This window comes from Sorex araneus, chromosome 1, assembly GCF_027595985.1.
Source record: "Sorex araneus isolate mSorAra2 chromosome 1, mSorAra2.pri, whole genome shotgun sequence".
NCBI lineage: Eukaryota > Metazoa > Chordata > Mammalia > Eulipotyphla > Soricidae > Sorex > Sorex araneus.
This window is the reverse complement of record NC_073302.1, coordinates 164,642,039-164,660,380: the sequence shown is the minus strand read 5'-3', so window position 1 is coordinate 164,660,380 and position 18,342 is coordinate 164,642,039. Positions and strand designations below refer to the sequence as shown.

The window sequence follows — 18,342 nt, the reverse complement described above, 5'->3', positions numbered from 1 at the left end:
TAACGGTAAGATTTCAACATGTCTGTGTGCCGGGGTGATTTTAAAGCCTTATCAGAATATTTGCTTTGCCTACATCTACAATTTTCGATGCTTTAACTGTCGGCTAAATTTTGTCTTAACCAAATCAAAAAGATTCTAACAGCCAATCAGATGTGCGTTGCCAGATATTTAAGAGAAATAACGCTGCATGTATTATTTTGTTTGCCCACATGTAGAAGGGAGAAGTGAGTACCTTCTATTACATTTTCTCATGGAGGGATATTAATTTTGTGACATAAACTGACGAAAGTCAAAGTTCACACACTTTGGGAATAACCTGTGTTAGTATCTGAATCCTCATCATGTACAAACTTCTTAGGTAATTAATTCCTTTCTCCAAAGTGTGCTTTGCCTAAATTAGTGAAAGAACCTAAACCTCAGACTGAGAGAAGGGCCAGTGCTGGTATGTCTCAGCAGCTTCAAGTACAGATTTTCAGGAACACAAACTCTAGGCCAAATTTACAATTGAACTCTCAAGATAAATTAATGTCCAGTATTGGCTGAATGTAAAATCCACACAGTCGGTACACAATTCAGCTTTCTAAACTTCACTTAAAGGGATGCAGTTTAGTAGTGGAGTGCTTATTTGTTCGGCATGTTGTAAGTTTCTGGTTTCAGTCCCCAGCACCACAAAAAGTAAAAGGGAAAAAAATTCATATGTAAAATATCTGCATATTAATCTGTCTATCCTATAATTTGATTCTTTTGTCAGGCATTATAATGTCAGGAGTAGAACTATTGTCTGATTAGAAATTTTTGTTGTTGTTGTTGTTGTTTGCTCTGTGCTACCCAACAGTGCTCAGGACTTTCTCCTGGCTCTGCACTTGGGGATCAATCCTGGCAAGGCTCAGGGGACCATATATGGTGCTGAGGATTGGACCCCCAGTTGGCTGTGAAAGGCAAACTCTCTACCTGCTGGTCTATCTTTCTGGACCCTAATCAGAATTCATTATATATCATGTCATGAAAGAGAGTTCAGTGTATTAAATTCTTAAAGGTGTCCTGAAACTGAGTACTAAACTAAGTATAGCACATCCACTGTGGGCACCTCATTTGATCAAATAGTTTTTTGCAGCAATGCATACATACTTCTTCGGGTCAGACTTCTCAAATAATAAAAATAGCCATGGAACTTTAATTATTCGCTTTTCCAAAAGAGGAAAGAAACTTTGAGTTCAATTTTTTGTTGCTTTGATCCAGGTTTCTTATATTACATAACACACTCGTTTTGCACTGCTGTGCACAGATGTTTGTCTGTGTAAGATTTGAGTAGCTGCATTAGCCTCTCAGAGTTTGCCTGCCTAGTCAGGAAGAGGGCAGAGTGGACTGGTGGTTTCCTGGGCAGTGCTCCTAACTGAGTGGGGACCGTTAGTCCCGGAGTTCTAAGAGAACTTCCAGATTGACAATGGAATCCTCTCCCCCAGGCTTTGGGACTAAAGAGGTGTGATGCAGACTTGGGTTTCCTCACTGTCCTTCAAACTGTCGCAGAGAGTTCAAACCCAGGATAACTCGAGTTGCTTGAGGTGTGCTGCGTGATGTGAGGCCGAGGCTGCAACGCCACACGGCGCTAAGCAGCTCAGAGCTGTGTCTCCTGTTGCCATCTCCATGATGAAAAAGCTCACTTTTCGCACATTGCTTCCAGTTGCTGGAAGTAAATTTTGTTGAAAGTTTCCACAGCTGCTAAAACATTTCCAGCAGGGTAAGGACACTCTGCCCTTTGTATGGAGAGAGTGTCTCCACCTTTTTAAAAACATTACAAGGCTGTTTTTCTATTTCAAAGACCCAGTTCGATGAGTTTCCCTTTTAAGCTAGAAAATTTAATATTGCAGTCACCTGTTAGTACACTGTAATTTATGCCCATATTCCTCAATTACATGAAATAATTCATGGATGATTTGGGATCTTGTTGACTGGCATTTCCTCCTGTAGGATTGGCCGGGGTTCATGCTTGGCTTTACAGCAAGAAAAAACAGCTCCGTTAGAGGAAGTTAGAGCTAGGAAATGGCTGAGATGTAAGGCACGCTAGATATGAGACTGCGAAGCGAGGAACAAGGTAGAGGTACCTGTTTTCTTCAGTAATGAACTGTGAAGAAAGCAAAATGATACTACAACTAGGATGAAGGTAGCAACGGAAAGGCGAGCACTTGAGATTTTTAATAGGGAAAGGAAGAATGCTCAAGGGACAGAATAGTCAATGTCTAAAATTGCAGTGAGGATAAAACAGAAGCTTCTTGTGGGCAGGAGGGAGCACTGCTTGTGAAGAGAATATTCCAGAGGGTCCTGAGAATCTTCAGGTGGCGGAGAGGTAGAGTGAAGCTGAGTGCGCCCAACTTGAGATAGGGAGCAAATGTCTGAGAAGGATGAAACCTTGAAGGCATTGTGAAGAACTGGAAATGGCGAGAGAATGAACCAGAGCATGTGAAGAGTTGTCAGGCAGCTTTGAGAAAATTTGTATATAAGCTGTATGGGCAGTCAGGAATCACTGGAGGTGTGTGATTTTTCTTTTCTCTCTCTCTTTTTTTTTTAATTCCTATGCTAACATTCAGCAGCAGTCTGGTAATTAAAGGTGTTATTAATGGCTAAAAAAGAAGGCTTCTATTCATGAGAGAGGAGCGGGGGAGCAAGAGTATATTAATTAAAAGAATTTTAATTTATTTATTCTTGTTTGGGGACCACACCCAGCTCTGCCAGGCTTTCCTTCTGGCTCTTTGCTCAGGGATCACTCCTAGTGGTGCTCAAGGGGCTATCGAGAATTAAGATCAGAGAATTTGACTGTTGGCTACATGCAAGGCAAGCGCTTTAATCACTGACCCTCTTTATGACCCTCGTTAAAAGTATTTTATTAAAAACCTTATTTGAATACTATTTATACTTTTTCCTATACTAAGATTTGGCAGTATATGGGGGGTGGGATAACAGTTCAGAAACCTATCTGACCACAATGTTTGTTTTCAGAAACCATGACAGGTTGAGTTAGAGACAGGAATGAAAAGACTTTATCTGTCATGTTTATCTCTCTTAAAGTCTTGCCTGGCCTTCTGACTGTGTGAAGTCACTTGGACCCTGCCCTAGCATGACCATGCTGGTTTAAATGTGCTGCCAGCACTGTCATGAAATTCCATATCAAGTTCTTATGTATGGACCCTTACATTTTCATTTTTCCCTGGGCACTGAAAATTATACAGTCCTGCCTGCAGATTTTTATTAATTCACACCAAATTCCCTTTTCCTGTCATGAGCATTCTGAGATTTGGAGCCTAGCATTAAGATCATTGCAGTTTGGGAATTTTAAAAACAATGCTATAGCATACATTTTTTAAAAGACAAATCTTCTAAATCTTAGATGCTTTTAAGGTCCCTCATTTTCAAAAGTCAAGAAGCAGAAGAGAGAATAATGCCAGTTCCCTAGAAACGTTTGTACATTAGAGAGCCTTTGTGTGCCATAAAATGATTAGAACAGGTTGACCTCTTTATACATGCAGCCACTTGGTGTCTCAGATAAGGCTGATGGAGAGGAAGTAACTTGCTTGGTTAAATGGCAGTTTATGACACAACTGAAACTGAGATTTCTGATAGGAAGACTGATATCCTTTCTGCTTCTCTGAGAGATAGCCCCATTGGGTCATTTTTAAGCATAATAGTTGTCCCCTGAATTGCAATATTCAGTTTCTGAGAGGGCTACGGAGCAAAGGGTCAGGAGATACACAAAGGGCTGAGTGATGCTTTGCATGCTGGAGGCCCATTTTCAATCCCCAGCATCAGCTGATTCTCCTGATCCCAGAGCTGGGAATAGGCCCTGAGCACTGCCAGGTGTGACCCAAAAACAAAAATTCCTTTACGAAGGATACAAAACAAAATGGGTGGCAGAGTTGTTTTGTTTTGTTTTTATGAATTGTGAATCTTTTTGGTTTGGGAATGATACCTGGTGACTTCCAAGACTCGGTGTTCAGGGGTCACTCTTAGCAGTTCTCAGCAAACCATGTGGTGCTGGAGATGGAACCCAGGGCAGTTGAGCTACCTCACCAGCCCTGAGCTGTGAATTTCTGAAATACACTCTGATGTCAGAATTATATCTGATTGCTTTTAAGCCAATCACAAAAGTTTTATAATCGTCATCAAAATTACTTACAGTTCAAAACGCTAGAAACTGAACCAGACTTGGGGAAAGATAGAGGAAAGGAAGAATAGAGAAACATACACTGACTTTGTCATTTGGGCAATGCAGAACTTATTAAACAATTCTTAATAATAATGTTCAAATAATCGTCTTGCTGGCAGTGGGAGAGACTGTGCTCCCAACTAAAACACTCTCCAGTATTCTGAAGAATACTCAAAGGAAAGTTAGTTTTATCTGATATGTCCAGATTCTTAGGTACCCAGTAGTAGATGAATGTTGTTGAGTAGTAATTTCAAATTCAAATATTTGTAGCAAAAGATGAATTGAAAATTCCTAAACCTAGTAAATGTGGATGAAGGGAGTTTTCAGGCTGATTTTTCCACCAAGATCTCAGCCACTTCCTGGAAGTTAGTGAATCTAGACCAAACACTGCAATGGATGTGTGTCCACACCTAGAGAATCCATTCCATTCATTATTTTTGTGAATTACAAACAACAAGCCACTAATATTCTGCCCTTAATCATTTCATAGTATGACTCCTGATTATAATATTCTGTTTCCACCCCAAAACTTACTGTGTTGTAGAATGATTTTGAAGTGAAAGTTAGTAGGCTCAATTACTAGTTAGATGATGATAGATCACTTACTAAACCAACTGACATAAAAACAATAATATAATTATATATAGAGAGAAGGAATTATGAAAGGTTCAGTTATATCTTGTGCATAAAGTATACCCTCTCATGCCTGATCAATAAAGAGTAAAATTGTAAGCTTGTATTTTTATGTCACTATAGAATCTTCCAAAAATTCTCCTTTAAAGAATAGTCAATTCATATGATAAAAAGTAGACTAAAGCCCTGCATTACTTTATAGCAAAAGAACTTCAGTGCCTTGTTAAAAGGAAACAGATGAATTTATAACATAAGGAGGAAAAAAATCAAAGGAAAAGGTGGTGGGGCAGGATAAGATGCAGGATTAAACATGGTGATCAGAATGGGTTTTCTTGAGAAGACAGATTTTAGGTATGTCTGAAGAGGTGAGAAACTAAGCCAAGGGACTGAGACAAAAATCAGAGAGAGATGATAGAAATTAGATAACAGAGACTTGCAAGAACTAGAATTTATACGGCCTTGTGGCCACTAAAATTCCAGCTTGTACACTAAGTAAGATGGAACTCTCACAGTTTTAAGTGAAGAAATGCTATCATCTGCTTTATTCTTTAAAAGACTCAATGTGTTTGTTGGGTGGAAAATAAAACAGAGAAGCAATGACTCTTAGGAGGTAGCTGCAGTGATGAAGGCAATAGATGATGGAGCTGAAGCTAGGGTGGTTGACCTGCAAAGGTGATAAGCAGGCAGAGTCCAGTTGTATTTCAAAACGAACTCAGTAGGATATCCTAATAAACTGAGCACGGGAAGAGATTATATTCTGTGAAATTAAAGCAATGAGCTGTCTGTCATCAGCTAGAGATAAAAAAATGAGTGATGCTAGATTAGAATTAGTGCTGAAATATCCAACACACCTGTAAGTTGAAATCTTGATGGTGTTGCTGGAATGCAAAGTTGGAATTAAGAGAGAAAGCCAAGGGGCTGGAGCAATAGTAGGTAGGGCATTTGCCTTGCACACAGCCAACACGGGTTCTATTCCCAGCATCCCATCTGAGCACTGCCAGGAGTAGATAATTCCTGAGTGCAGAGCCAGGAATAACCCCTGTGCATTGTTGGGTGTGACCCAAAAAGTGGAAAGAGAGAGAGAAAGGGAGAGGGAGAGAGAAGGAAAGAAAGAAAGAAGGAAGGAAGGAAGGAAGGAAGGAAGGAAGGAAGGAAGGAAGGAAGGAAGGAAGGAAGGAAGGAAGGAAGGAAGGAAGGAAGGAAGGAAGGAAGGAAGGAAGGAAGGAAGGAAGGAAGGAAGGAAGGAAGGAAGGAAGGAAGGAAGGAAGGAAGGAAGGAAGGACCAAGCTGGATATAGCAAAAAGGTTATGGTCATCTTCATTCACAAAGAAATAAGAACACTACAAAGGCAGAGAAGCAGTAAAAGCCATGAGCTACAAAGGAAAGTTTTGGACCATGGAGGATAAGCAAGTTTAACAAAAATGAATCTTAGTGTCCAAGTTAAAGACTGAGAAGTTGCCATTGGATTTAACTACCTAGAGAGTATTAACAATTATGACAAGAAGATTTTGAGTGAAGTGCTAGAGGGAAATCTTTTTAGTTTAGTATGATGAAGGGGGGAAAATCTGTGTGCTCTATAGTAACCTAAGTTGTCACAGTCAAACTAGTATGGGTAACACAATTTTCCAGGATGATAAAAATTTCTAAAGTTCTATACAAACCAAAGAACATTCCTTCAATGTATACTGTAATTACCTTTCTGGAAATTCCAGTCTGTATGAAGAATATATATCTTGTTGTCTAAAAAAATACCTTGAGTTTAGCTGTGTATGACTGAAACACAGGCACGAGAATATGTAAATCTGTATCTGTACCCTCACAGTAATTCATTAATAAAAAAAATACCTTGAATTTGCAGAACAAAGTTGTGACTCAAATAATTATAAACATGTTATTTTATATGCATTAGTGTCCCAGTGTGACTTTCACAAGTAGAACAGGGAGAGACAATTAGGTGTTCAGAATTATTCCACATACAGTAATCCTAATATACATTTCTAGCTTAGTTCCCCAGAAAATGTCTACATCACACCTCAATTATGGTGACATCCAAAAGCAGTCCCCAAATTTCCAAAATGCTTCCTGAGAGACTATAGAATGCAACTATTCTAGATCTGTAGAACTACCATCATGGCTTAAGTGGGAAAACAGGGGCAAATTCCGGTGGGTAACTGAACAATACTTACTAAATGGATTCTTCACAGTGTTCATAGAAATGCAAAGAATTGGTAAAGTATTAGGGCTTGCAACCGAGAAACTGTTCCAACCTCTAGGTCGCAAAGGTGCAAGAAAAGAGGGAGGTTAGCAGTGATACCAGTGTCACACAGTGGAAGAGAAAGACCCAATAACAGGCATGGTGTTCACCAGGGGAATAAATGTAGCCTTGGCCAGCACAAAGGAGTCTATAGTAGAAAAACACCTAGTTTCTCTACTATTCTCTATGCTTCTCTTGTGTGCCTCTCCTGGCCAAGCTGAAGCCAACGGGTAAGGGTAACCTGCTACGTGTAGGTGGAGCATCAACACAGAGAAGAGGAGGATGCATCTGGAAGGGACAGAGGGAGGAAATCTGGCACAGTTACTTTGTTCTTCATTTTTAGGCATGTTGGATTCATTCCTGTTTGGCCTCTTAAATAATACAATATTTAATTTACAGATATTTATTTTACAGCACATAATAAAATATTTGGCTTAAAAAGTCTCTGGAAACTTTAGAGATACATTTATCCTTTGATGCCTTATTGAACACATACATTCCTTGATATTGTGGTAATTATCCAAAATTACTCTGTTGCCATGTTTATAACAAGGCCTAATAAAGAATTATGGTGTTAACACAGTACTTGACATTTCTTTGTACTTCCTTCTAAAACAATGAAGAGTCAAAGATGTGTAAAAGCAAAAGCTATAAAACATTTGTTCCTCTCAACATTGATATTTCCCAATCTTGGAAGAAAATAAAACTAAAAAAAACAATGAGCAAAGGAGCACAAATGTTCATGAAACGAAATATTGCAATCATCACGGGGATAAACAGAGAACTATTTCAGATTATGACATGATGCAGGCTAGTTGACTAGTAAAATAAAATTAATGTACAGATTAGATTAAAACAATAGAAAAAATTTGAGTCCACATGTACATATGGACTCAAAGGTGAAATATGCATTTAAATACAGTAATTTCTTGAAGAACCCCAGAAGTAAAGTTCTATATAAATCCTTTCTTTGTAATATATATTTTTCACATATTATATATTCATTAGAATATATACATAATATAATGCACACACTCATTTTATATTAGACGTACTGTGTTCTACACATCAGTAATCCTCTGGTAATATATTCACAAAGCATTACATTTATAATATATAAAAGCATTTATAATACTTTTTAAAAGTATAGGAATACAACTATGATTATCTGGTTAGTGCAAGTAGAAATGCAGGCTTTATTTTGCCCAAATGACCAAAGTATGATCCTCCCCAAAAATTAATAATGGATATCTGAATTACTCAAATTAAATCTCCCTGTACATATCTTCAGTTCACTAAATATTTGCCAATTCTCTCCTCTGAGACAGAGGGCTTGCCAAAAAATATCTTGCCATTTGTCTCTGCAGTATTACCCCAAATGTGAAGTGTAATATGAATCCCAAACTGTCACTTTAAATTTGAGTTATGGAATCATGCATGCTCTGTTGAACCCTGTATCTTAAAGTGTCTATTATCTTTAAGAATTACTTTCAAAAGGCAGTCTTTTAAAAAATAATAAAGTATATGTGCTGTTCACCTGATGAGAAATGATTTCACAGCATTAAACTTCTGCATAAATATGCTTCAATAAGCAATTAAACCAAAGGCTCCCGTACGCATTTTAATCCTCCTTTTTCTCTGTGAAGTCATCACAGTCATGTACCTTTGATCTTGCAGTCATTTCTGGCACCAGACTCTGATAGCACAAATGAACAATTATTACTTAATAGAATGGAATTCAAAGACAATGGAGTCTAATGAAATGGGGCTTTGTTTAAAACAAAAGTGAAACATTTTCTAATAGTTTCAAAGAACGAGTACAAAGCACATTAAAGGAGTTCATTTATGAAGTGAACATCTTGTAGTTTTCTTCTTAATGGTCTCCTAGACCCCAAGCAGTTTGAAATTTGGATTTCTTCTTGGAATAGCAAATGCCACCTGCTGCAGACGACGCCTCGTTATCATCTTTCCTTGCATTCATTTTGTTTTTCTCTTCCTGTCAAGGCTGTTCCACCTCCCAACTTTGAGATGCCAGTCTCCATCCCAGTGTCCAGTCACAACAGTTTGGTATACAGCAACCCCGTCAGCTCACTGGGAAACCCCAACCTTTTGCCACTGGCCCACCCTTCTCTGCAGAGGAATAGTATGTCTCCTGGTGTAACACATCGACCTCCAAGTGCAGGTAACACAGGTATGTGCTCAGAATACAATATTACTAAGCCGCTGGAAAGATCTGCTCTTGGCAGAAACGCTCTTTAATCTACCAGATGCCGAGTTTTCCAGTTTTCCTTTTGTTACGCCCTTCCTTGCTACACTCTCCTTCACTTCTGTGATAAAGCCTAACCATGTCAGCATCTTTCCAAAATCTTCATAATCATCCGAGTCGCTCTTCAGCCTATCTGTCTTCAATCTCCTCATGTGGCTAAATCTTAACCACAAACTTTCTCAAACAGGACTTCAAATATCCTGTCTGCTTGCCTCTGCCCTTCCGCCTAAAATGTCATGTTCCTTCTTCCTTCTAACAAAGCATCACCTGTTCTGTGAAACGGTCTCTGAGAGCATTTATCCCCATTTGCTGTCATTTTATTAATTTATACAATTACTTTCTTACACCACAAAGGATGCACAGCAGAAGGGAACTGTGATAAGATATAACATATAGTGTGAAATAAAAGCCAAGCAAATGAAGCAAAGAGCCCATGTTGGGACCTAGATACCTGCCACAGATTTTTCTCGGGGAGATTATTACTGTTGCTCCTAGTCCCAGAGGAAAGAAAATGGCTGCACAGGGCAAATCCATTCATTCTTAGTATTCTGATCAGGCAGAAACATACTACGATACGTGTACTGAGTATGTGTCTATTTCCCTACTGAAAAAAGAACTTTGAAGGGACTAATGTCTTCTTGTCAGGCACAGAGTAAATATGTATTGATTTTAATTAAACAATTCCTTGTTTCCAACAGAAGCCACAAAAATAATTGCATTGTAAGTTATATGCATTATATCTTTACAAACTTTGTGGGTTGTTTTTGGTGTTTTTTTTTTTTATTCTTGGACCCAGGGAATAAATTAAAAAAAAAATAAAACAAAAACAACCCACAGAGTTTAATAGCTCTAAGAGTGGAGCACAGGCTTTGCATGCTAGAGGAGATGATTGATGTTATAATGTCTTAGGCACACATGATCATGTTAAACGCAATTTACAGATAAGCTTTGGGCTAAGGTTGCTCAACCCTTTTCTGACTGTAGTCCCCTTTCTACTTTCTTTCCTTCCTGTGGCATCCATGTCCAACCAGTTCCCCTCATGTCTCATGTCATTGTTCCCCCTTTTATGCTGCTTTTCACATGTAATCCTGGGGGACCTTGAGGCACACAGGGACCATATAGCCACCTTGGAGAAATGCAACCTTAGAAGACTTAACTGTCTGCTATAGAATTAAATGTGTATTATTGCTAATACAGAAACTTCTTAAAGAAAATGCAGTCAAAATCAGTAAAATAAAAATATTGATAGGGGCTGGAATAGTGCAGCGGGTAGGCCATTTGCCTTGCATGTGGCTGACCCAGGTTCAATTCCCAGTATACCATATGGTCCCCTGACCACCAACAGGAGTGATTCCTGAATGCAAAGCCAGGAGTAACCCCTGAGCATCATCGCCGGGTGTGAACCAAAAAGCAATATATATATATATATATATATATTTAAAATCTTATTGAATATATATATACTCAAAATCTTATTGAATTTCCTATTTGATAGACTTGTGTTTATATATTATTTTTATTTATTTATGTTGGTTTAGAGGCCACACTCAACAGTACTCAGGACTTACTTTTGGCTCTATGCTCAGGGATCACTCCTTAGTGACCACTTTGAGATCTTGTGCTTTAAAAATTAAATTTTAGGGGGCTGGAGAGATAGCACAGTGGGCAGCACATTTGTCTTGCACACGGCCGACCTGGGTTTGATTCCCAGCATCCCATATGGTCTCCTGAGCACCGCCAGGAGTCATTCCTGAATGCAGAGGCATGAGTAACCCCTGTGCATCACCAGGTGTGACCCAAAAAGCAAAATAATAATAACAATTACAATAATAATAATAAAATTTTATTATTGTATTCAGAAAAACATACTGAAACACACCAGTCTCCTTAAACATTATCAAATCTTAGTACACTTTAAGCTAACAGTGAATTAGTTTGCTTTTCTTAATTTGTGGCAAGTGAAATCTTGTCAATAATTAAAATATGTTACAAAGAGGGGTCATTCGCTGTAGGTAGATTCACGGAATGACAAAATTTTCAATAATTAGCCCTGCACAAAACTCATTGTGTAAGAAATACCAGGTGTTAGACTTTTTGAGCTTGTCACAGACCTTTAACTTTTTCTTAGCTTTTCTATAAATCACCCTCTTAGGAAAAAATAATAGACTTGGAAATAATAAAATTCAAAAAAACATTCAAAGACTGAACTTCTTAAGTGTAATTTTTCTTAGAAAAATGATTCTGCAGAGTGCTAGTGATCAAATGAAGTTCAGTGTTGGAGCACAGCATGTCACAGTAAACTGATGCCAGTTCTCTGACATAGGCAGAGCTTTAACAAATGTAGTAATCTTAGGAGAGGACAAAGCCCTGAGGTGACTAAAGGCAAATGTGTTATTATGAGGGCCTGGAGTCTTCTCTGGTTGACCTTCCTTTCTAATTCCAGGTGGTCTGATGGGCGGAGACCTCACATCCGGTGCAGGCACCAGTGCAGGTGAGTGTTGGCTTCTGTTCTGCAGAATGTGTCATTGTTCGAGATTCTTCTCCTGGGTCATTTGCAAACTAAGTGTTTTAAATAAGTAGACAGACTGGTGACATGCATGGGGAAATGGCTGGAATTTATAATGTAGAAGTGATTGGATATCAATCTAAATAAAGACTGGTTGTGAGCTAGGACTAGAACTTTGCTTTTATAACTTTACCTAGCCAGCATAATAAAAGACTTGATCAGAGATCAAATCAACTGAATCCTAGATACCATCTCTAGACAGAGTACCTTTCAGAAGCCCTGTCATTTGAGTTCTCTATTAATCATTTCACACTAAATGGGAATCACTTTCCATTACAAGTGCTGAACTCTGTATATTTCCAGATGTACGGAAATGCTATATATTTCTAACGAGGAATTTTATTTTTAAAAGGATGCAGTGATAAGCTAGAGAGAGAGCTCTTGACAGACTGAGTGCATGCTTTACGTGATGGAGGCCTAGATTTAAGACCCAGCACCATATCGTCCCCCAAGGACTTCCAGGAGTAACCCCCAAACATTGAGCCAAAGAGTAGCCTCACAGCACTGGCAGGTGTCACAAAAAAAAAAAAAAACTGTATGCTGAGATTATAACCATACATTAATATATCTGATGTAATAAAGTCACCTGTGGCATTAAAATAAGCTCTTTGTGCCTGTACTCAACAGATACAGTACATGCTTGGCATGAGGGGGACCCAAATTGGTCCCTTTCATTATGCATAGTCCCCCCAAAACCAAAGCAACTCTTGTTGTTTTGAGCTCAAAAGAGCTCTTGAGAATATGAGGATTGCATGCCATTCAAAAAGGACCCTGAAGTATAGATAAACCCTTAAGAATTTCTTTTGTTATGACCGATTGTCTCAGTAATACTTCTCCAAGGTTCCATTTTAATTAATATTGTTGCACTTATTGAAATACTGGTGTCATTTTCAATGCAAAGGCAAGAGAGCACAATACATTTTTTTAAATTTTTTATTTTTTATTTATTTTTAATTTTTATTAGTAAATCACCGTGAGGTACAGTTACAGAACTTACAACTTTTTGTGCTTGTGTTTCAATCATACAATGCTCGAGTACCCATCCCTCCACCAGTACCCATTCTCCACCACTGATGATCCCAGTACCCCTCCTACCCCCGTCCCATCCTGCCACCCCACCCCACCTCTTTGGCAGGGCATTCTCTTTGAGAGCACAATACTTTTTAATGCTAACTGCAGCTCTCTGTTGGCATAAAAAGTAACCATGGTAATTTCTGCAGCTGGATCATGCTATACATTTAAAATAGTAGGAGGCAAGCATGAGTGGCATCAGGGTATGATTGAAATGTCAAAAAAAGGGGGTTATTGAAATATCCATGGATGGCCTAATTAAAATGTATTGCCAAGGTCAGATGTAATAGTTTGCTAATTATAAGAAAGAAGATAAAGGAAATTGGTGTATAAAAAACATTTTTATAAATATGTCTGTTTGGGAGTAATTTTCTCGCTTCTGATGCTGGTTCTTTACTGATCTAGTTAGCAATCAAGAAAAAGTATTACTTGGTGAATTAGTAGAATTCATCTTACTACTTCCTATTTTACCTGAATTTTTAAAATTAGGTAGAGGCAAATTAATAAAAAACCCATTGTACTATTACATCTGGTATTGAAATGAAATGCTCTTTTTCATTCTTGCTATTTTGAGACTTTGCTTTTGTGTTTGGGCCACACCTGGCACTGTTCAGGGGTTGTTCCCTAGCATTGCTCAGGGGACAATGTAGTGCTGGGGCTCGAACCTAGCCCCTCTGCATGCCAGACATGCAGTCGAGCACTCAAGCTATCTCCCGAGGCACAAAATGTTCTTTTTTCCCTAAAAAAAAAATGCTCTGTGGTTTGTAGACTGAAAATTACAGAACCAGATCAAAGCCAAACCAATGTTTCTTGGATTTAAGTCACTATCAAGCTCTGTGATTAGAGAGAATGTTGAGGACTGAGAATTGAGTTGTCACAAAGATCAGGATGAAAATAATATAAGAAAAAGTGTTTAGAGCTGATGATACAGTATCTAGTATCTCACTTCACCAAAATGCTTGCTTTTGTGGGAACAGTCAACAGTGGTGATGAAAATTATTATAAGTAGTTAAAATGTATGTTGGGAGGGGGGAGCTTTGATAGGGGGAGTGTTCTAAGTTTAATGTAAGTAGCCTCTTCTTACGGAAAATAAGGGATGTTTGGTTGCTCATTGATGCTGGAATTATCAGTTTCTGAGCAGCAGGACAAGTTTGGTAGTCCTCCCAAAACCAAAAATACTCCATTTTACAGCATAAAAAATTAGCTTAATTCAGGGTATATCATCATTGAACTATATATATGTTGTATATATATATATACAACATATATATGAATAATATATATATATATATATATATCGGCAGAGACTGGCAAGCTACCTGTGGCGTACTCAATATGCCAAAAAAGTAACAATGACGGTCCTCATTCCCCTGATCCTGAAAGAGCCCCCAGTACACCATCGGGTTACACTAGAACGCAATAGGGACGAATGGAGACGTTACTGGTGCCTGCTTGAGCAAATTGATGATCACCGGGATGACAGTGATACAGTGAGAAAGATATATATAACTAGCTTAGCAAATCCATAGGCTTGTGAATCTACTTTTAAAAGTGGAAACAGGATCAGAGAGATAGAACAGTAAGACACTTACCTTAAATACAGTTCACCTTGGTTAGATCCCCAGTAGTGTTTAGGTCCCCTAAACACTGCCAGGAGTGAACCCCTGAGCACACAGCCAGGAACAAGCCTTGAACACTTCTGGGCGTGGTCCCAAAGTCAAAAACAAATATAGACACAGTATTTTTAAAAATAGAAACAAAGACTCAATTTCTCTACATTGATAAAAATAAATATTTTATCCTAGTGATTATATCTTATATTCATGAGGATCTATTTTTTTATATCCATGAGGATCTAATTTTTAGTTCCTGTTATAGTTGTGGAAGAGTTCCTCCTTCACTTATTAAAAATAGAGGAAGAAGCCCTTTCTAGCTCTGGTTCCACAGAACACCTGTTGCAAATGCCACTTGGTGTTGAGCTTAGCTGTCTTGTCCTTCTCACCAGCTCAACCCTATACCCTCCATTCTCGTGCCAATTAGTATCCTGTGTCAAAGCCGAATATATCTGTGCTGATGTCAGAGAATCACACACCAGGGGAAGCAAGGCCAGCCAAAATGCCTCTGTTCTCAGAAAAGAGAACTAAAGCAAAGTGGCCTAGTGATGCCTTCCACACTTTGAATATTGTCATTGAAATTAAAGATCTCTAGTGGCAAGACTGTTAAACACAGAACCTTTCAGTCTGTCAGTTTTCTTTTAAAACCAGATCATCTCATTTTGTAAAATAAAGTAGTGGATGAATAAGGCATATAATCTCACAAGAAAAGAAGTTAATTAAACATTTATTGTGTGTTTGGACATTTATTGTGGATCTGCAGATACCTGAACTGCAAAGGGATAAGCATTTAAGGGGTTCAGCTTCATCATTAATCTCTGAGCCACCCCTCATCCAGTAATTTTATTTTTAATTCAATAGTCCAGAAAGTCAACAAGATTCACCAACTGCATCCATGGTGTTTTCTTGATCCATCCCTTTGCTCTTTGTTCTTTTTTTTTTTTTTTTTTTTTTTTTTTGCTTTTTGGGTCACACCTGGCAATGCACAGGGTTTACTCCTGGCTCTGCACTCAGGAATCAAGGAATCACCCCTGGCGGTGCTCAGAGGACCATATGGGATGCTGGGAATTGAACCCGGGTTAGCTGTGTGCAAAGCAAACGCCCTACCCGCTGTGCTATCGCTCCAGCCCCTGCTCTTTACTCTTAACCCACTTCCTGCTTCAAGCTCATAGCAGGGCTGGGATTGTCTCAGAAACCCCTAACTCACTTCCCTGCAGCACTTGGCCTCCCCACTTCTATCTCCTGTGACTTACCCTTCTTTCTCTAAGCCTTAGGCAAAGTCCTATCATTCATTCAGCTAAGATCCAGCTATGACTTCCCAAGGTGTTCAGAATTACCATGAGCCTCTTATTTCTGGCCCATCACTACACCCCAGTCTAACTTTCTTATTTCTGTCACTGCCAGCGAGTACTCCAGCTCCAATCATAGGAGACTTTCACATTGTTCTTACTAGGAGCTTAACAAAAATTAACTCATTTACTCTCATAGCTGTCTGTTCTGAGCCCTTGGCACCACCAGTGAATGACACTTGAATGTGGTTTAATTAACACAAATTATAGTGCTGGCATCAGTGTGCTAAAGAGATATTCATATTGTGTCCTGTCTAGAGATAAGGCTACTGAGAGACAACAAGGTTAAGTCATTCTCCAAGGTAGAACTCAAGCAGTCTGTCCCTAGAGTCTACTAGTTTATCTTTCTTGTTGTTGTTGTTATTGTTGTCTCAGAATTGTTGTTGTTAACATTATCATCATCACTATTGGGTTTGGGGACGACACCCGCTGTTCTCAGGACTTTTTTACTGTGCTCAGAGATCACTCCTGGTGTTGCTCAAGAGACCACATGCTGTAGCATGAGATCAAACCTGGCCAGCCTCATGAAAGGCAATTTCCTTGACCCCTATACCGTCAGCCGTCTCATGCTTCTATTTTCCATACGGTGTTTAAACTGCCTACTTTTATATTTATACATTCCTAACACTCTTGCTTTCTGCTCTTTCTCACCTCTAAGATACAACTCAACCACTTAGGAAGTCTGTTCCTGACTTTTCCAGAAGGAATTATGCACTCTCTTCCCTTCTCACCTGTGTCTACAACACTTCCAACATTGCATTATGTTTACAGTGTCTGGGCATGTGACTTTTGCCTGGACGCTCAATTCTCTGGTATCTTAATTCAGTCTGTTGTCCACAGCTCAGTGCTATGGATACTTAATAATTGTGAGTGAATAAAGGAGAACTGGATCATCTAGACAAAATATTTTATATCATTGATAAGAAGCAGTATTACTAAAAAATATATATATACTCTTCATTTGTAAATCACAATTGTGTCTTCTGCTGCTATGGATGGTGAATGATAAATGAACCATCTGCTAAAATTGATGAGTACCATAGGTCACCAAAGCAGTTTCACACACTTCCCTAAGGTACTTAATAGACCTAGAGTTGATACAGAGCAGTAAATTAGATGTGGGTGGGTATCTCAGATCCTTACCATTTGAAACAAAGAATCTTTTCTTATTTAAGTCAAAATAAGTTCAAAAATGAAGGCTCATGGTAATAAGGATGTAGCAAAATGAAGTTGTACTTTGGTAGAAGAAAAATATACTCTAAGTCATTATAATACATTAGTAATAGTGACATTTCTAAGTTTCAGTTGACAGTTATTCATCCACTACTTAATCTTTTCCTCTCAACAACCAAAATGAAAAGTCACTACTTTAAAAATTACATTTTTTCATATCTCTATACAGTAAAACTTTTAACATGCTAATCTTAGTGGTTATTGATAATTGTAAGACCAGGCTCTGTAGAGTTTCAGAATCATTAGAATTAAAAGAATTAACACTAGCATAGCTATGTTACTAACCTGTTATTACCCTTTGTTTTCACTTTGATATAATGGTTACTTTTTATTCAATACATGGCACCAGAATGCTCAAGGATTTAGTGATTCATGATTGAGGTGATAGAGAGAGAGGGAGAGAGAGAGAGAGAGAGAGAGAGAGAGAGAGAGAGAAATTCAGAAAACAAAGAGAAGGGGAAAGCATTTAAGAATGTCTTCAAAAATTTAAGAGAATTTTACACTCCACATAGCTATTTGCCAATAAGGCAAAAGAGATTTATGTATATTGGTTAATAATTTTAATTGGCATTTATTGTAAATTAGATATAATTTTATATAAAAAGAAACTAACAGCTGTTTCCTTATTTTGATTGTTAATTGTTTACTATTTTATGCATTTGGTTGTCAAGCATTGTCACTTCTGGAATGCTTAATTTATATCAGCCAACTACATGGAGTCTTGATGGAGGCAGCGTGCTGCTGTGGATGACGAGAGCAGTGATCAGAAAACCTACCTTCCACGTGCCGAGAAGACTCCCTAACGAGAGTCCTCAATCCATGGCTTAGGACCTTTGAACTTAATACTGCAGATAAAAAACATAGATATCATTAAAGGTCCTTTTTTTTTTTGCTTTTTGGGTCACACCTGGCAATGCACAGGGGTTCCTCCTGGCTCTGCACTCAGGAATTACCCCTGGCAGTGCTCAGGGGACCATATGGGATGCTGGGAATCAAACCTGGGTTGGCCACGTGCAAGGCAAATGCCCTACCCGCTGTGCTATTGCTCCAGCCCCTAAAGTTCATTTCTTTGACTACATGTTTAAGGGTCATGTAATCATAAAATTTTTGTGTGATTTTTGGTAATTCATTTGGCATTGGAAAAGACATATTTAGGCCA

The 18,342-nt window shown here is 38.4% G+C and overlaps 1 protein-coding gene across 7 annotated transcripts in view; it reads left to right on the top strand.

The window, feature by feature from the left end:
* MEF2C (myocyte enhancer factor 2C) overlaps positions 1-18,342 on the top strand; it is a 156,386-nt gene that overhangs the window by 111,776 nt on the left and 26,268 nt on the right. For all 7 annotated transcript variants that reach the window (XM_055132871.1, XM_055132883.1, XM_055132891.1 and 4 more), the window contains 2 exons: positions 9,090-9,276; positions 11,795-11,842. In XM_055132871.1, coding sequence (XP_054988846.1) covers positions 9,090-9,276; positions 11,795-11,842 — 235 coding nt within the window. The remainder of the gene's footprint in view (positions 1-9,089; positions 9,277-11,794; positions 11,843-18,342) is intronic.